The sequence below is a fragment of the Perca flavescens genome, chromosome 2 (genome assembly GCF_004354835.1).
Source record: "Perca flavescens isolate YP-PL-M2 chromosome 2, PFLA_1.0, whole genome shotgun sequence".
In the NCBI taxonomy this organism is placed as follows: Eukaryota; Metazoa; Chordata; class Actinopteri; order Perciformes; family Percidae; genus Perca; species Perca flavescens.
The window spans coordinates 40,029,360-40,055,564 of NC_041332.1; the positions used below are offsets into that span (position 1 = coordinate 40,029,360).

Consider the following 26,205-nt stretch of genomic DNA (forward strand, 5'->3'; position numbering starts at 1 on the left):
ATGCAATTCTTCTTTTTACTCTTTGCTAAACTTTTGTGAATGAAACTGCACACAAACAGAGTGGAACAGGTAGCCCTATATGGCAGTTTTAGCAGTGTTGATTATGCTAATATTTAAATCTCACAAGCACACACCTCCTCATGGACAGGTGACATTCATCAGACTGAAATGAGACATTTACGTCAAGTTTGTGCAGATGGTGACTCGGACTTGGAACACATACAAGCAAAAGAAAAGTATGGATTAAGGATATATGTATATGAGGCCCAATGTGTTGTTGTCTTGTTCATGTTACTCATAAAATGGAGAACAAAAAAACACATCTAGTATGAACCACAGAGAACCAGATCTAGTTGACACCTGGACATTCTGGATAATGTATCAAGTCAACTGATTTGCAGGATAGCTCCCATGTACCTTTGTCATTAGTTGCTGGCAAATGTTACTATTGATGTTTGTGAGTGGTCTTGTGTTTGCCTCATAATAACGCCCCCCCCTGTGTCACTTCCTACAAGTGTTTGTCCCACTGGCGAACGTGAAGCAGCTGTCCAATAGGAAATCAGCAGGACTGTCCCAGCATCTGTGACAGGCTGAGGGCAGTGCTTTCGCCTCCTCCCGCCACCAATCAGTAGTCACCATCCGTCAGTGCAGTTATCATAGCTCGTCTTACATAGGCTGCTTCTCAGGTCGCTTCTTTGATAGCTCCTCGCTTCTCGGCTGAACCGGAAGTTGTTCTGTCCCTCCTTTGTGAAGGCCGTCTCAAAGCCCTTATGTCCACCCAGAGGAGCGAGCATCGAGGAGGGATCACCGTGGAGCTATAGGCGAGGATACAGAGAGCAGTCTACCTTGAAGCCGTGCAGCTGAAGGAGTTGCTAACTCCGCCCAAACAGCTGACAAATTCATATGACGCATCAGAGGAAAAGACGTCTCATCCCTCTGAAACACATTTCCTCGGTTCCTCTCTCCTCCCATGATTTCCTCGGGAGGCAAGTGGAGGAGTCGAGGGGGCAATTTAAGCAACATGAGAAGCAGCCATGGTTCCACTTTAAAACCTCCTTCTTTGCACTGACTTTGGTTTTAAAGACATTTCAGATGTGTCACACCTTTGATTAAAATCTATGAACATTACTAATAGTCTCTCTCACAGTGCAGTGATTTGTATTTCTTTGTCGAGACTTTCTAGTAAGATTTATTGGTTGTCATGAAAATTGTAAAAAATCAATCTCCACAGTTTCATACTTTCCAGACATGTATAGGAACCCAATCACCTGTTCCTATTCTTCAGTGCAGTATGAGGATTTCGACTGGTCAGCTGGTAGGTGGAGCTACGCAGCCACGTGGCCAATCAGGTATATGTTGTCATAGAGGTGGCCTACAAAGTCGTCTGAGACATTATGTGCTGCTTGGCGAGTGTTCCTGATAAACTCCCTCTTGGACATTTTGTTTTTGACGTGGGGGCTGGTCAGGTCGATGGACAGCAGGATCAGACTGTAGCACAGCACGTACACCGCATCTGCAGAGAGACGATAGTAGGCCGTGATCAGCTTTCACACAGAGCTCAGGTGTGTGTGGCACTAAAGAGAAAAAGGTTATTAGTGTTCAAACTGAGAAGTCAAAGCCCCACTAGAGTCCCGTATAGGCTGAAGTTGCTCTGGTCAGAGAAAGACAACCCTGTCATTGATATCAAGCATGTTTTATAAAGTCAGGACTTGCTTAAATTTGACCTCAGCTTCACACTACAGAACAATGCATGGTACATCAAATTCAACCCCTTAAAGGTCCAATATGTTATATATTTACTGTAATAAATCCAAAAATTACCCCAATGCGTCATCAGATATAAAGGAAACATGCTAATTTGAAGTACCATCTTTTCTGACAACAATGCTAATGCCAGTATTTTCTCGTTTTGAAATTTCTGCTTGTGTTTTGGCCTGTGTGTTGTTATCAACGGCCCAGTTTGACAGCCAGGCCGGGTTGCCAGATATACCTGTAAAAACATAAACCCAGAACGCTACAGCTATAACGGTAGAACAGCCATGGAAGCAGCAACCAAACGAACAGGATCAACGGAGATAGATTCTACTAGGCCTAAAAAAAAACAGCATGTTTCTAACAGTTGCGTGACCAGAGACGTAACAAACCCTGGGTAAATACTGGAGATGTATTTGAAAGATGGAGACAGTTTAGAGCCCAAAAGGATGCTAAGTTGGCTAATTTTCTCCTGAACAGGTAAGCATTAGCTTCAGGCTAATTTATCACGACAGGGACAGGCATTTTATGTCATTTCAACATTTGTGTACTCGCATTGAATTATAGCTATAGTAATCGAGTTGGTTACTCACAAAAACAATTGAGACACAGCCAATAAAGTGATCCCGACTGGTCCTGGCTAACGCCGCCATGCTAACCTTGCTAACTGCTAACGTTACCGGGGGACTGGGCAAGCGGGCCACGGCTGTTTACAATGTAACCGACAACGGTGAGTTATTTTAAGCCAAGAGAGGGAGGCTGTAAATCAGGAGGATCGGGAGTTTGCAGTCTGTTTAGCGATTGTTGCCGTAATACTAAGCCAATAAAGTGTGTTGCGTTGGAGAGGACGGCAAGGTAGTGTTATTTTTAGCGGTTCCTATCATGTTTCTAAGCCTAGGAAATGTGTCTGTCTGGCGGGTGGAGACGACGGCGAGGTTGTTGTGTTTTTAGCGGTTCCTACCGTAATTCTAAGCCGAAAAGGTTTGTCTGTCAGTTGGTTACGGAGCTCCGCGTGAGCACGGGCTTTTATGACTGTCAACATAGCCAGCATCTACCGTTAGCTACTCCGCTGTGCTGTGAAGTAATGTCTGGCTATGTGAGACAAGAGTCTAGCAACATTGTTGTGGATGCTCTGGTCTAAGCCCAGCAACCTCCGTGAACTTTGAGTCTGGGGAGGAGGGGGTGGGGGAGACAACTCTCTCCAGTATTTTGAATTTGTACTGCATTAACTATTTTAAATACTAGCTGTCAGTATTACATATTGCACCTTTAACCCTCTGAGGACAAAAGACGCACCGGCGAGTCCAAACGATGTTTGACAACACTCAAAAATACTCAAAAAGCGCTATTACAAAATTTCATTTTAGACATTTATTTACTATTTTCTTCATATATTACCCAACTTGTATGAACCCAAGCCTTTTGTAAACTCATTTCAAGCACCAAAACAATGATGTGTAGGTATGTTTTCACAAGAGATTTGAGAAATATTTCCGCTTTAAGGCCAAATTATCTCTTTATGCATTGCTCTGGAACAATTTTGGGCCTCACTATACAGAAAGCAGTATACAGTTTTTTCTGGACATTTTAATATGAAACACGTGGGGATCAGTTTTATGCAAACACCCTTAAAAGTAGAAGATATCTAAAAATGCCCGTAGACCCTAGAGGGTTAAACCAAAATATGAATGTGTGAGGAACCACCATAAAGGCAGAGAAAAGGTCTGTACATAAGACTTATTATTTTGAATTATATCTAAACAGGATGAATGAGACATATAAATGTATACTGTGCTACTAATAAAGTCTAAATTGTTCTCCACTGCTGTGCCCAATACTTTCCAAAGGGGATGGAAGAGGCAGAATAGAAGTGAAATAAAAGGGCTGATTTCAGAAAGGCAGCCACCCATCCATCTCTAGCCTTGGGCTCAAAACCATTACACTAATCCTTCTAATCATATGAGAAGCTCCAAGGAGTTAACAGTAACAGAGTCAGGGACTGGTTTCTGTATGGTCTGCTGACATTAACAAAGCCCTTAGTTGCTTAATGCATGGCCTATTGAAAATACTGAAGCCAGGGATTACTTGAAAATAAAACCTTGACGGTTTCCCCCTCATTTTGTGGTTGGGCCAATGGGTCAGAAGTGTAGCAGCTTCAAGATCATTTCTTCTATTACTAGAGTTTTTGGCGTTCTAGCTGCAGTGCTGATGTCTGGTTCAAGTTTAATGACTCTGCCTTGAAATGTACTGAATGTATTGATGTTCAACAGAGGATAACGCCTCTTTCATTTGGGACAGTCCATGAGCTTTCCTCTAGCGCCACCTTAAGGTCATATTGTCACTGTATACAACCGTGAGCACAAACGGTGTGCAAATGGATCATTTTAGTTAACCACAGATGTATTGCATTTGTGTATATGTTGTATATGTAACAAGAAATTGCAGGATAGAAAAGCCCAAAATATGTTCAATGTAACGAATGTAATAGTGTCACCAGTAAGGGATAAGGAATTTATTTATCAACTCTAAAATGTAAAATGTCTCCCTCAGCAAATATCTTGGTCACAAATCCTGTACCTTATCAACAATGTTTTTTCACTAATTTATTTTTTTAATTCATGATCATATTCTTTCTTTTTTGTTGATGTTGTTGATAGAAATAAATGTTGCCCAATATATTGTTATATATTAAATTAAAGTTCTATATTATATACCAGGGGTCTTCAACATTTATTAAGCCAAGGACCCCTTAACTGAAAGAGAGACGGAGCAGGGACCCCCTGCTACATATATTGTATAAAATGAAGTTGCATATTAACCTGGGCCTACAATAACATCTAGGGCGGCCTAAACCCTTTATACATACCTTTTTAGTGCATAGAATACTAAGCTATTAAAATAATAATTGTTGTTTTAGATGAGTACCTTACCTATAGGCCAGTAAGCCCATCATCAGTGGGGATTTATATTTGCAAATAATATGTTGGATTCATGTTAAGACATTTTAATTTTTGAAAAAACTATTTTCAAAAATTACATTCTAACTTCTAACTCTTCTCATTAAAGATGCCCTGTCACACATTTCATTACTTTGTGGTAATGTCTACCATGGACTCTGTAACATTTTTTTGTGGAAAAAATGCCTTGGTTACCTTGTTTCAAGCAATTCTAGCGTGGTATAGTAAGCCTGCAGGAAGACTCAGCTTGATTTATGCCAGTTCTCATTAATATTCACCGAGCTAATAGCCGAGACACACCAACCAGACGGCCGACCGGGTCCCCGAGGTCCAAAAAACTGCCTCGGAACACACTGAGGCGACACCGACTTGAGAAACGTATTACGTCTCCTTAGCAGCAGGCGGCGCTAATCTGTATTGTTGCCCAAAAAATGAAAACCGGCAGCTGATTGGACGAACGCGTAACATGGGTTTGTTTTCTCCGGAAATTCAAAGCCAGACTGTCATGGCGGCCGTTCAGAATATGATCTCATATTGTACTAAAATAGTTCACTGAAACACTGAGAGCCTGGCTAACAGCATCCTTTACCCAGTGCAACAGGGTGAGCTCAGGCAACACCACATCAGGCTGACCAGCTTTTGTAATTGCCCTGATTTCTCTGCTTATTTCTTTTCAGAGGCTAGAGCTGACAGAGTAGTTAGCAGTTCATTTTCACATTCACGACATAACACAAACACATATGGACCTAACATATTTCAAAAAATGCAAGTAAAAACGGTTTTGTGTGGCAGGGCACCTTTAACTTTATAATAATATAGACATTATAATAGTTGCTTAACGTTTGATTACATCAGGCATGTATACCTGTTATGAATGTCCTTCTGGTGGATCTTCTTAGTCTCACTGAATCTATTAGACCTAGTACGTAAAGCAGGGCTGTAGTCAAGTCCACCTTTTGTTGAGTCCAAGACAAGTCCAAGACCAGGACTAGTCGAGATCGAGGCAAGACCGACACCAAATGAGAGACAGTCAACACAGAGACCTCTTCAAGACTCACTTACCTGTTCATAATGTATGTGATGTGAGATATATCTTCTACTTTAAGATGATAATTTTGCTTTATTTTTTGTAATAATCAAAAAGCAAGTGCAGAGTAACACACTATAGGATCATATTAGGCCATATTATTTACTTAAAATGAAAATGTTCCCATTCTTGAACTTATTACTTATCCTGAAGAATCCATAGTACAAAGTGCTCGCTGACATCGTGTCTATGGCCTAAATGAAAAGGACTGATACCTGATGATAGAGCTATATGATGCAGCCATTCATATATATGTTGAAATTGATTTACATAACTGTATTTTATATCACATTTTAATTATTTTAATTTGTCCATCTAATATCTACCCTAATTGCAAAATGTGAGAGCCTTTTACATAACTGTATTTTATTTTACATCTTAATTTATCTATAACATTATTATTTTCATAATGGTAGTCCCCCTTATTCTGATAGTATATCTCTTTGTTATTGTTTTGTATTGCCTTTTGTTTGTGTAACTGACTCAATGTCATTGTAAATGAGGGTCACCCCCAAATGATCTAACGAGTATAAATAAAGTTGGAATTAATGAATGAATGTTTAAAATCAATCTATAATTTTGTCATCCTGATATTTCATATTGTAATTTTAATCTGTTGGCCTATTCTGTACACATATATATTGCACGTCTTTCTGTCCAGGGAGAGGGATCTTTCAGATGCTCCTCCTGAGGTTTCTTTCATATTTTTGCCTCTTGAAGGCTTTTTATGGAGTTTTTCCTTCTCTAAATGGAGAGTCTAAGGACAGAGGATGTCATTTGCTGTACAGATTTTAAAGCCCCCTGAGGCAAGTTTGTGATGTTGAGCTTTTTAAGTTAAACTGGCTTGGCTGGACTTGACTAAACTTAAATGATGAAATTAGTTACAATCACAACAAAGTATCCATAGTTTTTGCACAGATTTTTTTAGTCGGACAGACTAGACTTTATACCAGCATACATTTTTGTTGTTTTCTACCAAGCACCATTTTTCACAAGTCTGCCTACAACTACTATGTAAGTATTTAATTAATACCAATAAGCCTAGAACCAGAACTCCAAAAACCTTTTGTGAACATACAGTATGTGTTCTGTATTTATTTATGCGTGTGTGTGTGTGTGTGTGTGTGTGTGTGTGTGTGTGTGTGTGTGTGTGTGTGTGTGTGTAGTACTAACCAGGACTGAGGCCCAGGTCTCTCACAAGGCCAGGGTTACAGGCACAAAACCTGTGGCTGAACTTGGTGATGAGGGTTTCCAGATACTCTCCTCTCTCCTCTGGTGCGTGGATGTGTCTGAAGAAATCCCGCAGAGCGTTGGGTAGAAACTGGTTACTGAAGTTATGGAGGGTCACCAACTCATCCAGGACATCCCGCCTGCACACACATACATAAATACTGACTAAATGGCATGACAAAAGCAACAATTTTTTTTTTTTTTTATTTGTACACTGTGTAAGGAAAGTTACTGAATGACGAAATTTGGAATTCTAATTACAGGGCGCCAATAAAAGTACATTTTATATATCGTCGACACAATAAATAAACACCACTGTAGAGAAGAAGAAGTCTAATCATTTCAGGGCATGGTTGTAGATCTTCTTAAGGCAATACAGAAGTATCAAATGAGTAGTTGTCACAGAAGTATCAATTGTAAAAATGTAAACTTTTCATTATCATAAACTGTTGTGTAAGTCAAGTGGTGAGTTTGTGGGTATTTTGTATTTCTGTGTTAACCTTTCATCCAGGTAAACCCTCAGCATCTTCCAGTTGAGCCGTCTAGTGTAGAAGATGAATTTAGCCAGCTCTGTCGGATGATCCGCTAGTATACCTTTAGACATGAAATACCCGATACCCTACACACACACACACACACACACACACACACACACACACACACACACACACACACACACACACACACACACACACACACACACACACACACACACACACACACACACACACACACACACACACACACACACACACACACACAGAATCATATCTTCTGAGTGTACATGTAGGTCTAACAGTTTCTTAATCCATCCAGACATACACACACACTGTCATGTGTAAAAACATCAGAGGTTAAGAATAATGACACCATCAAATACATAATTTTGTCATGACATCGTTCCAGACACCAACATGTGCACACACTCTACGCGCACACACTCCACACGCACACGCGCGTGCACACACAGTGAGGTAGTGTGTGTTTGGCCACGTTTACCTCCTGTGAGTTGGAATTGAATGTCAGGCTGCCTTCATCTAGTTGGAGATATAGTCTTCTGTATGAGAAACCAGCAGGTAGTCTTCTGTTGTAGATGGAGCAGTGTCCCCATGTGGACTTACACAGCCTGATGGATACACACAGTGGTTATAGAAGTAAATAAAAAGTACACAATACTGCATACATGTGGAGATGGGTGGTGATGGCGCAGTGGATATGCATCACTTAAGAGCAAGACACTTAACCCCTAGTTGCTCCAGAGGCGTGTTCCCTCTGACATATATGGCAATTGTAAGTCACTTTGGATAGAAGCGTCAGCTAAATGACATGTAATGTAATGTAAAGAGAAACAGGCTTGTCTGGCAAGTTGACAGACAACAATTGATGAAGACAGCATGTTGACAGAAACAACAATACCTTGAACATTCTGTCTCCTGTAAGTCTACCTGCCATCATTTATTTTGTATACAGTACAGCAGATCAAACAATACAAGTGTTCAGAATAATTGATGAACCTGCATCAAATCCCCAACTCATTAGTTTAATCACCACAAAAAGATGACAGAAAGTAGAGTTGAACCTTGTCCTTACCCTTGCCATAGATATTCGTCATTTCCCAGGTCCTGCCACACACAGCCCGCCAGGCACAGATCAGTAGCATTCAGGTACGACAGTATGGTGATGCCTAATTCGGGTGGCAACATCTCCAAATCTATAAAACCATGCTGTTCCCTACCTACAGTCACCAAGAAAAAGAAGGAGGGAGGCAGAATTATACAACAAGTAGATCCGAGCAGGTAGTCTGATTGGTCAACTAGACATTTAGAATGTGCTCAAATCAGCATGACAGCACACCCAGAGCTGTTTAAGCACCCCATTTGCATCACTTAAAATGTTACTCCACTATTTCCATGTCAACATTCCAGAGTTAAATTGTGTCACAATTCGATTACGATTATCCTGTCAACGATTTGAATCAATTCAGTATCACGATGCATCACAATGTTTCACATCCTCATTATTATTATTATTATATACTGCTACACATGGTTTTCATCAACTAATTCAGATTTTGAACTCCCCTTTTATTGTATCTGCTCTTAAAAAAGACACTTCCTGAATGTAGGGGGATCCGTTCACAGCAGACAACAGACCTGTGCCACATGTATGTTTAACATTAAAACATGACATATAAAATCATGCCAACAATTATTTCATTAGCTTAGTATTCTATGTACTAAAAAGGTATGTATAAAGGCTTTAGGTCGCCCTACATGTTATTGTAGGCCCAGTTTAATATGCAACTTCATATTATACAATATATGTAGTAGGGGGTCCCTGCTCCATCTCACTCAGTTAAGGGGTCCTTAGCTTAAAAAACGTTGAAGTAGTGTAGTAGCCAAATATCCTTGTTAGTTTTAGTCATATTTAGTCATTCACATATCTTTTTTTGTTAGTCAAGTTTTAGTTGACTAAAAGTCTCGTCATTTTAGTCTAGTTTCAGTCAAAAGAGAACTCTAGCTGCTATACTGACACTGCTTCACTCACTGCTGCTGCTGGCAACGTTTTGCCTCCACCCCCCCAGCCTCCACCTTCCTAGTTCAGAGTCCTAACATGACTCAAAGTTTAAAATGGTTTTCAGTGTCCTTCTTTTGGCTCACTCTATTATACCCAAGGGGGTTTCTGCATGGTGCTCCCTGTTTCAGCTTAGCATGCTGCTCGGCTGGTCCAGGGAGCATTATCCAGAGCGGAGCCATCAGCGCCAAGCATAACTGTGTTTCCATTTGTTGCAATAAATGGTTAAATGTATGACGAGAGTGTTCCTGACTGAACTACTGTTCTGTCAGATCATTTATAGATCTTGACGAAAGAGAGAAAGAAGGCTTTCTCTTGGCAGCGATAGAGGCCGTGATGTTACTGTTTCCTGTACGGGACTCTCAAACTGCCTCAAAACCGACTGACAAGTCTGATTGCTGGTTACATGACTGGCCACCGCAGTGTGACGTTGGATTGCGTTTCTCCAAAAGTTGAGTCAGTCTCAACTTTTCGCCACAGGCCTGCTGCATTTTTTTTGCGTGTCCCCCCTGCGGCAAATCTAAACACTCTAACTGGTGTTGAAGTACTTAACTCACCACAATGAATTCAAATGAAGGTTGCAAAAATGCATGAAACATGTTGATCATCTATCTCTGTTGAAATGTATCATCCTGTGCGTGACAATGTGTCAATGGAGAGTGGCCAGACTCTCTGTACAAATTAAATATACGAGAGTCTGGTACACGGTGGGTCAGTGGTTAGCCCTTCTGCCTCACAGCAAGTTGGCACTGCAGAGTTTTATCCCCGCTCCGAGCAGGTCCTTTCTGTTTGGAGTTTGTATGTTGTCCCTGTGTTTGCGTGGGTTTCCTCCGGGTGCTCCGGTTTCTTCCCACCATAAAGACATGCATGATAGGTAACTAAAAGGACTACAGCTGAAAATTAGCCGTCTGGCAAACACTGGCGCATTTACAGAAATGTTGATTAATGTGCATTGTCCAAATAAAAAAAGATATCAATTGAAGTGATGGCTTCTTCTGTAGGTAGCAAACCAAACCCTGTTTTTTCTAACTGTGCTGACTGTATGCACACGCCATCAGAAATAATGGAAAGTAGAGGGGCAACCAAAGTACACTGAACAACCCAAATTTCATAATAAGAGCAAGTAGTATGGTTACAAAGTGCTCATGAAGAGAGTTAGTAGTAGCTGTGTGTGTGTGTGTGTGTGTGTGTGTGTGTGTGTTCATACCTCCCATGCGTGTTCTCAGCAGATGGTAGATGTCAGGGCCATGACACTGCTGAGGAACTCTTCTCTGGGGACCTCCATCTCTCCCTTTGAACAAACAAACAAATTCATTACTTGCTTCCTACTATTTAGGAAGATTCCCAGCATTTATTGTAGTTTAAGATTGATTGAGTTATTGTCATCATTTAACTTAAAAAAGTATTTTATGGATTACGATGGATGGATGGACTCTAATAAAGCTGGGCTGTCAGCAGTAGAATAGCGTAAACATTTTTAAAATTGGTGCTACAAGACCAAAGAAAACAGAAAAAAGAAGCGGTGGTATTCCCTTTCCCTCAAAACATAGAAAACCTACAACTACCAGAATGCACTGCGATAACAGTCCCACTTGTGGATGACATAATGTGAGCACTGTCTCGTTTTACGAGTTTGAGAGAGAGAGAGAGAGAGAGCGAGAGAGAGAGAGAGAGAGGGCATTTCTTTAAACCAATCACAATCGTCATCGGCTAAGCTCCGCACTGCGCATCTGCAAAATAGCCTCGGGAAGGAACTTGTTTTGGTGGAACATGTATACGTTCAAAAGTAGTTTTAGTCATGCAACAGAAAACTCAGATTGGACAGATGGTCTAGCTAGCTGTCTGGATTTACCCTACAGAGATCTGAGGAGCAGTTAACCATAGTCCTCACAAATCCACCGGAGTTTAAAATTCCAACACAAAGAAAGAGGAAGGAAACGGATATCTGCGAAAAGACATGCATCCGGCGGAATTTCCTGCGGCCCCGGAGCAATCCCGGAAGTGGAACGTCGAGGATCTAGACTATCAGCAAAGTGATCCTTTAATAAATAAATAAATTACAAAGACTTCTATCTATTGTATTCTTTGGCTCTTATTATTACAGTTTTGATCAAATTATTTTCATGGTTTTACTGGTGTCTACATTCTCCACGTACAGTATTTATTTCTAGAATTTGTGGTAAATTGTGAAAACCTGAAAACTCCTCATACTGTAAATGTATGAAATAAGGTGCTCATGAAGTTTCAGCTGAATGGAGTTAGTGACGAAGTTACTCGGAGTCACTCGGGATTACATTTAAAGACTTACGAGAAAAGCTTGAATGTCAAAATTCTAGGAGCATAGCAACAAGAAAGAGACACATTGCTGGAGCTAAACAACAACAAGACAAACTGAAACACAGGAGCAAGAATGTATAGCAGACAAACTAAGTATTGTATTTAAGTACAAATTTGAGGTACTTGTACTTTACTTGAGTCTTTTCTTTTCATGCCACTTTCCACTTCTACTCCACTACATTTCAGACAGCAAATATTGTACTTTTTACTCCGTTACATTCATCTGACAGCTTTAGTTACTAGTTACTTTACAAATTAAGATGTTTGCACTCAAAACACGTAGTATAAAGAATTCAATGTTTAATTCTAAATTAAACTAGCCAACAATATAACGGCCTGATTAGCAGATTAAACACTTAGTTGATTGACAGAACTGTTTGGATCGTTTCTAGTTTCTAAACTGTGAGGATCTGTCTGCATTGAGTACTTTTACTCCTTTAAGTACATTTTTCTGTTGATACTTACATCCTTTTACTTAAGTTACATTTTCAATGCAGGACTTTTACTTGTAACAGAGTTTTTTTTACGGTGTGGTATTACGTCTACTGAAGTAAAGGATCTGAATACTTTTTCCACCACTGGCTGAGTTCCCACTACAAGACCTTTAAAGTCATCAGATCGCTGTACTGTTAACACTACACAACTTGATATCTTCTCGTCTTGTTTTCACACTACCTGACTAACCGGCGACACCAGTTTCTGCATTGGGTGGAAACTGCACCGTTTGGGTTGAATTTATTTATTTCATTTTCTGTCCAAAAACATCAGTTTTAAAGAGTGTTGGTCCTTTTTGTTGTTCTTTCATAAATGTACACAATGACCTATGCTATTGTGTCTGGTGGAGTCACTCAAGGAACATACTGACAGTGATAATATATGCAAGAAATATCGGTCCCCCACTGTCATTGACTCCTCCCTCCCCCCCGTAGACTGTAGAAACTGAATTGCCCTTTGGGGACAAATAAAGCTATCTGTCTCTGTATCTGTATATGTTTGTTTATCTATGCACCAAAAACAAGGCAAATTCCACTTAAGTGCAATTTACTGTGGCAATAAACGCTAAAAAACTAAATTCAGATTAAATCTGTGGAATTAAAAAGTCTCGTCAAACTATTAAATAAATCCATAGTCTTCATTTCATTCACATTAGAGGTGCATAATGCTACCTCAGCAGTCTCATACAAATTACATATCCTCAGCCAGAAGTAACAGTGATGTTAAAAATGTTCAGATTACCTTGCTCTTGTCTTCCTCCTCCTCCTCCTTGGTCAGCCAGTCGGTCTGCAAGCTCTTCCTGAAGCTGCTGCTGTTGTCTGGGAGGCAGCCTCCACAGTGCTTGACCCATCTATATGATAGCACAGTAACACAGTAAAAACAAGTCACTTTGATGATAATATTTTATAATATGCTGTATTACAGTTCACCCATATGTATGGTAATAAATGGCAGATGGTGCCTACACACTTCTCATTGTCCATTTTCTTATTTATATCTCACAGGAAAAGTACTGTTCTGGAACGGTCAGCATTTGACAACTGCTCGTATATCAGTACATTTACATGCAGTAATGTGATCATACTTATGACGATTTGTTTTTCATAATCCCATTCATGTATTGTGCATGAAGAAATATTTTTATTACATACTGTACATTGGACTAAAACTAGTTATAGTTAAATCTAATCCATGTGTCTGTCAGAAACACTGTGACTGAATATGATCACAAAAAGGTTATTACATTAATTATACTCTATGTCCACTGTACTGTATTTGTAGGCTGTCACTATAATGAAGACTTAACACCAGTCCATAGTGTCAGGATCAATCACTGTCCAATAACCCTGTAACACCAAGCATCCACATTTCAAGTAAAATATATATTTAATAGTGTTGAACACATTATTTAAACAAGTAAATATCTGCCAAATATACACTGTACCATACCCACCTACCTCAGATATAAGCAGCCTGTTTATTAATAATTCTTTATTTGCACTTTTGCATTGCCCTATTATTGTCTTACTGCATATAGCTGTTTGTTTGTATGTATGTATGTATGTATGTATGTATGTATGTATGTATGTGTATGCATACATGTGTATGTATATATTCACTTTTTTATATACAAACCTATATCTGTAGATAGTCGTCAAATGTTTGTTTACTTTGTTCAGCCTTGTTGTCCTTAATTTTTAGCCGAATATTCTTTGAGCGCAACATAGGCCAGAGTCAAGTTCCCTGAATGTGTTCACACTTACTTGTACTGACATGTACTAACCACTGGGCATAATGATTCTCAGAATGTAACAATACTTTTATATCATATTATTCAGACTATCCATAGAAAATGCATTTGATTTATTTTATTAGACTATTCAATAGTAAGTTAAACAATTCAACACAGTCTTTATACTAAATCTGCCCAACCATTGTAAGTTCTGCTGCTTGAGATGGGAAAACAGTATATCTCTTGTTATTATCATTTCTTCTGGTCAAATTGTTAGATTGTAAAGCACTGCTTGTGTCACGTTGAAGCTTATGTGCTGCAGAGAAACCACTTAAAATGGGTCAGGCAATAAACTTGACTCCTTTTGAAGTCTCAAATAATATGCATAGAAATCCCTAGAACTTTACAACGTTTGATAGATTGAATCATGTCTATGAGAGTGTCTTTGTCAATACAAGTAGGTGGTAATGACTTAAACAAATTTTTTTATTTTATATTATTATTTTAGTTTTATTATATACATAGAGAGAGAGCGAGAGCGAGAGAGAGATTAAGAGGAAAATCTAAAGTTTGTATGTTTAAGTTAAACTTTACCTATTTTCATTTATAAATTTGATTACAATGTTGCAAATGCTACTCAGCTGTTTACACATTTCTTTATTCTAGTAGATCTTTATGTATTGTATGTACATTCTTTTGGTTTTTATTTCACACTTGCTTTGGCAATGTAAATATATGTTCCCAATGCCAATAAAGCCCATTTGAATTAATTTAATTGAGAGAGAGAGAGAGAGACACACCTGTAATTTCACATTTTGTTAGTGTAATTAACCAGTAATAATACAAGCTACACATGCTATACATTTTTTTTAAATGACCTGTGGTAGTTATACAGGTTTATGATGTTATTAGGTATTGCACAGTGCTTACAATATGGCAGACAGCACTGAAGTGTAACTGAAAAATCAGATAACCGCGTGTGACATTATATACCAAACACTGACATTCAGTATGCATATGCCCCTGCTGACAAAAATGAACGTTAGCATCACAGCAATAAAGGCACCTTTATCTACTCAAAGCATTGTCAGAATTCTTTGCTGAAGAACTTCAAGATTAGCTACATATATGTTAGTCGACTTATAAGTGTGTACCAATAAACAAAACAGTAATACTGCCCGGTCTTTTCTAATAAACTGCCCCGTCTTCCTTTCCCTTTCAGCCTGTCTAACGTCAGCTGCGTTGCATAAACTAATTCTATTACACTGTTGTAAACATCAACGTTGGAAGTTCGAGCAAGCAAGGTAGTTTGACCTTTAGTCCCGCCCTACCTTCTATATCATTGGTCAGACATATTACAACAGCATTCAAAATGGAACGTCATTGGTTGAACTGGCTATTAGTCACAATCTCTTTTAACAAATCCCCGAGTTAGCTTACCGAGCTAGTTTAAGTTGACGAAGACAGTGTCGACCCAAACGGATAGATTTTGCTGCACTATTAAAGAACATTGGTCTTATTTATTTTAGAACCATGGTGCAGTATTTCCTAATGATTACGATACAGCGGCGTAACCATGGACTACATAACGTTACCTGAGTTTAGTGAGTCCTCTGACAACCCGACCTGCACACAAGTACAGCTGGAAATGCGGTTCCCTCGCTGTCAAACGTATCCAGTTGTCATTTCATTTAGCCAAGCACAACTAAAAATAGAGCAGTTGCTCCTTAGGTTCAGGGGGAACCCTTCATACCGCGGTCTATCATCTGTTTGACACCATGGATGTATTTTTACACACTCCTCCTTCTCCTGTCACCTCTGCCCCTCCCCTGTTCTCTCCCCAGTCATCACAGAAACATGAACTGAAGGACAATTTAGAATTTTACAACGATGAGTCGAACGCATTGATTTTCTATGTAAATGTTTGCATTGCCTATGACAAATTGATAAACTAGCTAGATAAACTCAACGAAAAAAGCAGAGAGCAGTGTGCTTACAGGCTACGTCAATGACGTCAACTCGTTACAGTACGTGGGAAGACTTGCGTGCAATAGCCAATCCTGTTTCTTGCTGTTGATCACCCGGTAGAAACAAAACTATTATGACCGAAAAATCCTAGCATACGACGAGACATCGAAACTACTGCACTTTCATTTGCACATCGAAACACAACATCGAATGTTTATGCAAAGGAGCTAACGTTAGGGTTGTAGTGTCTTCTCGCGTCTAACATTACCATATTTGTGTTGCCATAACACAGACTGACCAACGTTAGTCTGTAACGTTAACTTCGGTTTCGGTTAACGTTAGCTATCTAGCTGTTCAGGTTGGCGCGTCTCTCCCTTTCTTACAGATAAAGATGCTGTCTTCAGGAGATGTCCATGGTTGTCTTCGCAAACTGGAAACACTCCTGCGGGTGATAAAGTACCCAGGATATGTCGACTACAATGGGTAACAAAACAAAAAAAAACTTCCGTTATGCAGATGTGTGTTGTTTTGTTACCATTAACGATTCACGTTACGGTGCTATAACACCACAAGAAGCACAAAATGTAACGTTAGATAGTTCAAACGCTCTCGTTATTGCTTTCCACCGTGTTGTCATTTCATTTTGTGTTTTCTCACCGTGCTTACCTGTAACACTATCTGCTGTTTGGTTCATACAAACACCAGCATGTTGTGCCCTCTGTCTCAGTTACGACCAATCTGCAAATGTACCTTGTTAAACTAGAGACCATCTTGCAATGAGATCACACCAGCCCCCACACCAAATCGGGCAGGCAGGAGCATAACGTGGTGGGGGCCCTTCCCTACCCCTCTACTTCCAACGCCCTTGTTGGACCACACCTATTTTCGAACTCGGGCTTCATTTTGATGTCAACTACACACCTGTAAAGTTTCGTGACTTGTATCTTTCACAGATGTCGGGCCAGGGGTGTAAATTGAGGTGGTCTCAAAAGTTCCCTCCACAGCAGGTGTCTCCAGGACCACATTTTGCCACAATGACACGCGCACACACACAGACTCAAAAAGAGTCAACAATACCAGCATTGCTGTCGCGGCTGGTACTCATGCTCAGATTTGTTAGCTGCAAAATATGATTGTCACTCCCTGCCTAAACACACCTGTGTGTGAACTTGATTTTAACGCAACTATGAACTGTGACAGCTATTTTCAGCATTACACATCAGATTCTCTCTTTTCTCATTTGCATTTTTTAATCACAATCTCCCCCGTTGTTCTTTGTTTCTCCACCAGCCTTTCCAAAGGAGATCCCTCCACTTTTCTACCAATTGTGAGCTTTACCTTCACCTCATTCTCTCCACCTTTTGCGAAGCAACTATTGGAGGCTGGACTGGAGCTGACGGGCAAAACTGACCTCCGATTCACTGACACCCTTTATAAGGTAACACATACACACATTCTGAGAGCTTTGTTTTTACAGATGCAGCATTACGAAATGCTGTCAAATTTCTTAATTCACATTCGTCCCCTCCCTCTGTGAAGCACAGTGACTACTAACCTACTAGTGTACAGTGGACTCTTACTTTTACGCTCACGATTATTCTACTAACATGCACTGCTCTGTTCAACTGTGAGTGTGTGTTTTGTGTGTGTAGGTGCTGCGAGATATCTTCCACTATAAACCTATACTGACCAAGCAGCAGTTCCTCCAGTGGGGTTTCTCTCTAAGGAAAATCTCTGTCATCTGCGACATCATTAACTTGGTCCTGCAGAAACACAACCAACTGAAGAAGGTACCGAACTTTTAATGTTTTTTTATTTTATTTACATACTGTACGATGGGTGTATTTAATGTAGATGCATATTGTGTAACTGTAATCTGTCACATTAAAGGCAGCCAAGCATTCTGCCTTTTACTTAAAGGTTAACTACTTTTTTTAACCTGGACCCTATTTTCCTATGTTTTTGTGTCTAAGTGACTGATGAGAACAACAATCTTTGAAATTGGTCCAGTATTAAGCAAGATTGCTGTAACATGGCATTTTATTTTGTTTTATTTGAGTTTTAACTTGTCTAGTGGGGCAAGTAAATTTCTCTTCCACTTGCCCTACAAAAAATCCACAAGTGGACAAGCCTTGATGTCGAGCCCTGATGAAACGTGCTAGCGTAGCGGTAAATAAATACTCTAGACCTAAAACAAATTGTGTGACACCACTATCTGTGCCGCAAAAGTAATGAGGATTATAGGAAATAACACAACAGTACACAAACATCATTCAAGAAACCGCAATTCTGTAGTGCATCCAATAGAATTGTGTGTTTTCGTGTGTTGTAGCCGAAAGTCCGATGTCCTGCCTCACACAAGGATGACAGAGGGGAAGCTCATCCAACAATGGCCGATGCAGACACTGTAAGTATAATGTAAAGTACCATACCAACACTAAAAGTACAGCTGTGGCCTGCAGTTTCTTAAAATGTGTAATTGATCATAAATGACCTGTAACAGCAAACGAGACTTGAGAACACGATTTTTTACAGTATATAGTTTTTGCCTAATTTTTCCCGTGAAGTCACAGAATGATTTACAGCAGGTAGATGGGAAAAGCCTGTGTTAGTGAGTATCCAGCCAGGTAAAGGGTAGCAGGAGATTTCTTTATATAGGCCTAATTGTATTTTACTTTTATTTTAGAAGTTATCTGCTGTAGTTATCGTTGATACTGGGGCAGGGCCATCACAGGAAAGAAGGAAATGAAACGAAGAACAACTAAAAGCTGAACAGATGGAGACAATTACGGGATTGTAAATTATTTAAAAAGCGTCCCTGAATTGGACTCAGGTATGTAATGTCGGTTTCATTCATAAAATAACTTTACAATGCGCAATGTGTTGACAACATTAAATTACGTCCCCCTTCCATTTAGCGCGGACGTTTTCCTTTTACTCCGTGTTTGTGTTGGCCTACCATTTTCCTTTCCCTTGTTCCCCCTGTATTTATGTAACGCGTCCTTGGGTTTCATGAAATGCGCTGTATCTCAGTAATCTACAGTGGGCACCGTGATGAAAATATCTTTAGGACAGCAGGTGTGGTTAAAAACACTACCACTTTTGTCCAAAGCAGCCACTAGAATCAACACAAACTGAAATGGCGTTTTTCCATTACATGGTACCTGCTCGACTCTACTCGCCTCGACTCGCTGTTCGTCCGTTTTCCATTGCAGATTTTAGTATTGCCTCAGCGTGGCTGGTCGTCATAGCGACTGCCGTGGGCATGGCTTAGTAGCTTGCTTTTCCCATTGACATATCCCCGACGCATTTCCTGGTTCTCTGTCTCCATAAACAACATGATATCAAAGAGATAGTTAACGTTTACTGCTCCAGATTTCCCACCGTGGTCACATATATATGACTCTAGAGTCGCTACTCGCTTTGTTTCTCTCACATATATATGACTCTAGAGTCGCTACTCGCTGCGGAGATAATCGCCGTCATTCTCTCACTTCTCCCTTCGCTCACTAGCTCCCCACACACACACATACGGCGACTCGACACACACACACACACACATCACACATGCACACACCAGCGCACCAGTATAACCATCCGGCCACTTGTATGCTACGGAGAAAGCTCTGCGTGGAGCCTCCGGCAGCAAAAAAACACAGCTGGCTTAACTATTTAAAAATGCCGTCTCTCGCTAGCAATCAGTGACGATTCTTTCCGACCAATCAGCAGCCTGCAGGGTTTCACGTCACCTTCTCGCCTCAGCTCGCGTGGAACCTCGACTGAGCAGGTACTAAAAGTACCTGTTAGCAGGTACCAGGGACTTTTTTTCGTAATGGAAAACCAAAAAAGGCGAGTAGAGTCGAGTCGAGGCAAGTAGGTACCATGTAATGGAAAAGCGCCAAAAGTAACATATAGCCACTTTAAGGAACAGAGCAGGAGTATACCCATATATAAACAGACAATTGTGCATATTCTGTACAACACAATTTAAAAAACAAAAAAGTAGGTTGGCTTTCTTTAGAATACAGATATCTAGCTCAAAAGCCAATATTACCTTAACACAAAACAAATCAGTTATCTATAGCCCCTTTCACACAGCCAGTTCAAGGCGGGAGTGTTGCACCTTTAATACCCCATGTCGCTGTGGGAAAGTTCCAAAGACAGAATGGGAGAGGCAGAGTTGTAGCACCTTTAAGCCGACAGCGGAGGTAGTTGCAGAGCCGTAACAGAGCCGAACCAACGTCTGTGTAAAAGGGACAGCCGGCCTGGCGGGACTACAGGCAGTATAACGCACAAGTCAACCCACAGGACGGTCAGAAAGTGACAAAGCAGCGTTCAGAGTAGCCAAAGTTAATAATAACTTACAGAAACATTGAAGCCATATTGTCCACGGGCTGCGGCGGTCCGTCTCTGTCTTTCTCTCTACTGACAATTGTGCTACTATATAATATACTATCTAGTTGGCGGTGTGTGGGTCCGGTTGGGTTTGCGATGTTGATTGACGGTACGGATCTGAGCCCAAGCCATATTTTAAAGCCGGGAAATTTTCAATACGTGGTCCGTTATAACTTACGTTCTCAACTACAATTCTGTGTTGTTTAAACTACAGAAATCTGTTTAGAATTATCTTAATGAATAATGCAACACGGACGAAGCATGTAAACTACGTTGTTTGTTTATTCAGAATGGTATGGATCCGAATGAAGAAACATAATAAATAAATAAAAAAAACTTGACCCTAGCTCCCTCAGCTGAATAGTGTGGATAACCGATCAAGGCAGCAACATAATCAAAGCCCTGGAACCATATAGGAGATTTTCTTGTCTCAATCACCTAATTAATACTGTCCTTTGCCACGGTCTGCATGCCAACGCGCTGGGTATAGGAGAGACCATATCTGCTGCTAAAGGACTCGTGAGATATCTGAAACAATCTGGCCTGGTTGCGCAATTATCGAAGACAGATGGGGGAGCCAGTTTACCTCACACTCAAGTCAGTGCAGGTCAGGACATATACCCAGAGCTACGGGAGAAGCTGGAGAGACATAGCTTTCTCCCCACCCAATTAGTCCAATAAAGTAATGATTAAAAAAACACAAATGCTTGATGAAGGGCCCGAGGACAGTGGCGGTAAATATCAGCCGGTCGGGTGAAGTTCGGGCTTGGGCAGAGAATCTAAACTCTAACGGTGGCTCAGTGGTTAGCACTGCCATAAGACATGCATGCTAGGTAACTCCTGCCATTGCCCTTGATGTAGGTGCTGGCATTACAACTGGAGTTGGTCCCCTACGGCTGCCCACTGCTCCAAATTAGTTAAGATGAGTTAAATTTAGAAGATACCTTCATTGTATGTGTAAATGTACTTGGCAAATAAATAAAGGAAGGAAAATGAAATGAAAAGGGTTCATCATGAATGGATCCATTCTGGGTTAGTTTTTTTGTTTGTAAATGCAATCACCTGTTTAGTCAGTGTGGCAAAGGGTGTGTTTTCTCACCTGGAAGCCTTTTATACTTAATGTGGTCACAGGCACATTAAACCTACCTTAATGTCACTGAAATACACAGGAGTGTTAACAAGGATGTCAAGCGGTAAATTACTGTTAGCAGGTAGGGGGGGTGCTATTTACAAAAAGGTGTGATGAGTCAGACAGGTGAATGATTAGAAATGTGCGTAGTTGAATGCCATTGTGTTTTTATGTGTTTCAGGTGTCCGAGAGGCCATTTGTTGTGAATCACGCAGAAAATCGCTCCACTTCTCACACAAACTCCACAAACTTCTCCCACGCGGAAGCATTCTCCTCCCATCATGAAACCTATACCTCTCATAATGAAGTGCACTCCTCCAATTCTCCTGGAAATGGAATCACAGAGCTGGCAGGACGGGAGGAGGACAAGGATAACATTCTTTACGTAAGCGTTTACCAAACCAGTATAAAGATTAAGCGAAAGCTTGTGATAGACTTTAGGAAAGGGGTTTGAGTTCCGTACTGAAACTTTTAAAGGCCAGTTCAGACAAAAGATTTCCAAGAAGACGAGATGAAACTTGCAACTACTTGTAACGTATCCGTCTGCTGCGTTCTAAAACCTGCCAGTTCACACCGATGCGAGGAGACGGTGTATCATCTCCATGGCAACGACTCTTTGTATTTCCGTCCTAACTTCCGACTAGCAGGCTTTTTTGTTATTTGTTGCATCTAAATAAGAATGTGGATAACGTTAGTGATAGTGAGTTGCTTACTACAGTTACAGTTCTCTGATTCACGGTTTTGTCCACGGCGCTCCCTCTCTTCAGTCACTCTCTAGCTCGCTCCACTGTACGTGCTTGCAGGCGCACGTTGAGCCGCCATTGTTGATAATGAATCATTTTATTGTAGCTGACTTGACAAGATGACTTCTCTGTTGGCTGTTGAAACAGCTGACATCTCTTACGTTCTAAAACCAGCCTCTGGAGAACCGACCAGCTGAGTCGCAGCAACAACATCAGCTGGTTCGAGACGAGACCGGCCGGTTCAAACCGCTACCTTCTAAAACGGTATCGCCTCGTCGAGAATCTTTGGTCTGAAGTGGGCTTAAAGGCCTGAAGTTCAGAGGACCACTGGATCCACCCCAGATCTTTCCAGAGGAGTTTGAACACATGCCAATATAAAATGTAATGTTACTGTCATTCTTTCAGTCATCAGAGGTGGAGGGAAGGCTCTCAGCACTGGAAGCTCAACTCGGGGGTCTTCTGTCTGGGCTAGACAGGCTGAGTATTCTGGAGAAACGCCTGGAGGAACTGGACAAACCCAGAAACACAGACAAGGTGAAGAAGTCATTCTTTACGCTACTTCTTTAATATCTTATTTCATGTATTTTATATTGTTCTTTTATCAGACAGACAGCAAAGATAATTTAATAAAACATTTCATTATTACAGATACCTTTTCTATTTATCATGTTGTATTCCAGAATGAAGGACAAGTCATCACTATATCCAGAGAGAGCTGGGAAAATCTGATGAGCAGAGTCCTGTTATTGGAAACTAAACAAGATCTGAGCAATATACAGGTAGTGTACAGGCTGTAAAAGTTCATTTCAATTTCATCATGTAGACTGAATGTCTTATTTTTTTAGTCAGTTTCTGCCTGTTATTCTGTTGATCCAATGAAACATGTACAGGCACCTTCACATGACAATTGCGGGGTTGTAACAAATTGCTAATCAAAGCAAGAGCACTGTATACTATAATAGGGCTGAATGATTATCTGACTTTTTCTGCCAGATATTGCGATTACGATTCAATTTGAGATTTTTTCAGTTTTTTCAGTTTCTTTCAGTTCAGCTAAAGTTCAATTTCCACTGTGTAACAGATAAAACATGTCATGGAGCATTATAACATAAGACACCATCAAAACTGCTCTATATTCTTATGCAGGGATGAGAACATAAATATGAACTGCCAGCGATAAGTGCCGCGCGCTACGAGCATGCACGGAGACATTTACGCTCAACGCATTGTTCGTTGCAGTATTCTCTGAAATACCAGAGGGCATACAAACAGAATCATTTGTAAATAAGCAAGTAGTAGTATAGATGAAGGGACTGGAAGTAAAGGAAAGCAGGCTGCCTGGCAACGGTAGTAAACACATCCATGTTAAACACCAACGTGCCGCCAAACATTCCAATTATCTACTCTAATCATTAACATGACTGCTGTTTATCTCCAAATCAAAATGACTGTCTGCCTGTAACACAATTCCATGAGGCCGGTTTTTAGCTTCATTCAGTTCATCGTGAAACTGGCTGGCCACATTTGACCATGTTAATGTGGTCGAAATCATCAGTGAAACTTATGCCATTGGATTTCCTGAGTGCCCGATAGTCTATATGAAAACAAAAAAAGGAACGAATAGTCAAATTGAAAAACAGCCAAATCAGGAATAAAAAAACTGATTCGGGTACAACCCTAAAACACTTAACTTGCAGTGACAGTAAGGTGAGCATGTGAATAGACATTTTTTTTTTCTTTCTTTTTCCCCTGCCAGTCAGACTGATGGCAAAAACATTATGTTTAGGGTTAAGTGCCTTGAAGTCAATGAGACATTGGGGGCTTAAAACACCGTCGTTAAAAAGGGATTAGCTTGAAACTAGCACTAAGCCAGTTTTAAGATTAATCCTTGCCTAAGCACATTTTTAAAATGACTGTTCCCCTTTGCTTTGTCACCTTTCTATCTTAGTTAAGTGTCCCGCCTCCATGTCCGTTATCTGCCTCCTCCTGTTCCTCCAGCTCCATGTCTGATGCTTCAAAGGTGAGAGACAAACTCGCCTTGCTGCCACTATGGATAAACACATCTAACCTTTTATTTCTTTTCCATGATTAGGGTCCTCATTTTGTAAGTGACATCACCTTTTGGTTGTATTATTTCTTTCATGTTCTTATTGTGCTGTGTAGTGAACATCTTGGGGCATTGTTTTCACTGACCATACATTTAAAAAAAAAAAGTCTTACAAGGCGTGGGCACCATCCAGTTCTCTCCATTTCAAAACAATCACAAAAAGCATCTTTATTTTCTGATGTAGAAACTAAGTTGTTGAGATTGTAGATTTTGGTGTTGTACTGAGTTGCATTATACTGTAAAGTGTTATTTTCAGCGTTCTATTGTCTTCTCATGCCCGCAAGATAATGACTTTATTATTAAATATTTTTTCTGTTTTTCTTTTACAAATACGCTTCTAGTTTTCTATGTGTGCCAGAAGAAAACTGAATGAATTCTAATAATGTTAGCTGGTGGCATTAGCAAACAGATTTCTAAACAGAAATCAAGCATGTCTCAAATGTCTTGACTGGATGACAATGTGTACTATTTGCTCATACATAATTTGACTGAACAATACAAACAATACATACACATCTAGCTAGCCATCTACATGAATGTCTGCTTTTAGGCTGAAGTAAGTCTTTCTTCAGCAAGAGCAAGAACTATATTTTCTATATTTCCTTGTCTGTTTCTTTATCCAGGAGGACCTCAAGGACAGGCTAGAGAGGATCAACAACATGTAAGCTCTTAATTACAGTTTTTCAATATCAAACACTCAGTTTCTCTGAAAAAACTCTTTTCTACAGACCTCAGAAACGGCCACTGAAAAGGAGTTCAGAATTTTCACATGGTTGTGAGATCGTTCCGCTCCCTGATTTTATTTTTTATGACTTTGTGTGCTTAACTTTGTGTTTCAGTTTTCCCAATTTCTGTTTTGACAGGTTAAAGGTACACACAATTCTAGCGCCAAATCTGGTTTACCTTTGTTATCTGTTTAGGGGTCAGACTGTTTTGGCCCTCCAACAAAACTACAAAAGTTAGCTCTGTTTAAGATCTGATTCCTTTCACATAGGGATAGTTACTACATCCGGCCCAGCTTGATAATAGCAGCGGCACTTGGCCTTCTAAACTTTAATCCTATGAATGTTTCTTGATTTTATAGAGAAGTTGTCATATTTAAAATATTAAAAATCATATTAGATTTCTAATACAGTATTGTTTTGCACTTGTCAGAACACCATTGGGACAAAATTAATTTCATGATTTTTGTGTTTGTGTGTCTGAAATTTGCAGGCTGAAGAGCACCTCCAGTCTGCTGAAGAGCACTGAATCCTCTACAGCACACTGCAAATAAATAATGTTAAATTACACTATGTAATATTACACCACAATTTTGGTGCACTTTTCTATCTTGGCATTGTTAATGTACCTTTTTAAACCCAGTCTCACATTGCCGGACCTATCTCGTTTGTATTTCTCTAAACCAATCGCAACCCTCCTGGGCGGTGCTACGCTCCGGATGCAGCAGATAGCAGAGATAGTGGTGGGGATAGACATCCGTCATGTCAGGCTTTATCCCAGCACTGTACATTAGTTGAGCCAGATAAAATTATCGCCATTATGTACCTAATCACAAGATACTTTAGATGAGAAACTGCTGTATGTGCTTTTAACTTTTAAAGAAATACTGTCACAATGAAAACGAATGTCCAGTTTAAAGGCCTCAGCTGATGAGAGTTGAGTAGATGATTTCCACTGTGTTAGCTCCTTACAAATA

The 26,205-nt window shown here is 40.1% G+C and overlaps 2 protein-coding genes across 9 annotated transcripts; one reads left to right on the forward strand and one right to left on the reverse strand.

Moving 5' to 3' along the window:
* On the reverse strand, positions 1–22,390 carry fbxo8 (F-box protein 8). 8 transcript variants are annotated; one of them, XM_028600070.1, is made up of 8 exons: positions 22,370–22,390; positions 13,174–13,282; positions 10,808–10,891; positions 8,617–8,761; positions 8,026–8,152; positions 7,527–7,645; positions 6,970–7,166; positions 1–1,513 (listed from the first exon to the last, which is right to left on the reverse strand). In XM_028600070.1, the coding sequence occupies exons 2-8, from the start codon at positions 13,280–13,282 to the stop codon at positions 1,326–1,328; spliced, it is 969 nt and encodes a 322-aa protein (XP_028455871.1). In that variant the 5' UTR covers positions 22,370–22,390; the 3' UTR covers positions 1–1,325. The 8 variants fall into 8 exon arrangements, with proteins under 8 accessions (XP_028455871.1, XP_028455837.1, XP_028455820.1 ...); XM_028600036.1 differs by lacking the exon at positions 22,370–22,390 and adding an exon at positions 16,883–17,008; XM_028600019.1 differs by lacking the exon at positions 22,370–22,390 and adding an exon at positions 16,799–16,885.
* cep44 (centrosomal protein 44) lies at positions 16,165–26,205 on the forward strand. The gene is made up of 10 exons (XM_028600000.1): positions 16,165–16,615; positions 17,423–17,570; positions 17,785–17,922; positions 18,465–18,539; positions 21,838–22,041; positions 22,805–22,933; positions 23,080–23,178; positions 24,348–24,419; positions 25,130–25,167; positions 25,722–26,205. Exons 1-10 carry the CDS (start codon positions 16,524–16,526, stop codon positions 25,780–25,782), a joined length of 1,056 nt encoding a protein of 351 aa, XP_028455801.1. The 5' UTR covers positions 16,165–16,523; the 3' UTR covers positions 25,783–26,205.

What these genes read in the sequence shown, in the direction of transcription:
- fbxo8 (XM_028600070.1), bottom strand. Translation starts at nt 13,282, where the DNA reads ATGGGTCAAGCACTGTGGAGGCTGCCTCCCAGACAACAGCAGCAGCTT. An exon ending in GCTGAGAACACGCATGGGAG is followed by an intron (nt 8,762 to 10,807) that starts GTATGAACACAC and finishes TGGTGACTGTAG; the next exon opens with GTAGGGAACAGCATGGTTTT. An exon ending in AGGGTTTACCTGGATGAAAG is followed by an intron (nt 7,167 to 7,526) that starts GTTAACACAGAA and finishes ATGTGTGTGCAG; the next exon opens with GCGGGATGTCCTGGATGAGT.
- cep44 (XM_028600000.1), top strand. Translation starts at nt 16,524, where the DNA reads ATGCTGTCTTCAGGAGATGTCCATGGTTGTCTTCGCAAACTGGAAACA. An exon ending in AACACAACCAACTGAAGAAG is followed by an intron (nt 17,923 to 18,464) that starts GTACCGAACTTT and finishes CGTGTGTTGTAG; the next exon opens with CCGAAAGTCCGATGTCCTGC. An exon ending in CCATGTCTGATGCTTCAAAG is followed by an intron (nt 24,420 to 25,129) that starts GTGAGAGACAAA and finishes TTCTTTATCCAG; the next exon opens with GAGGACCTCAAGGACAGGCT.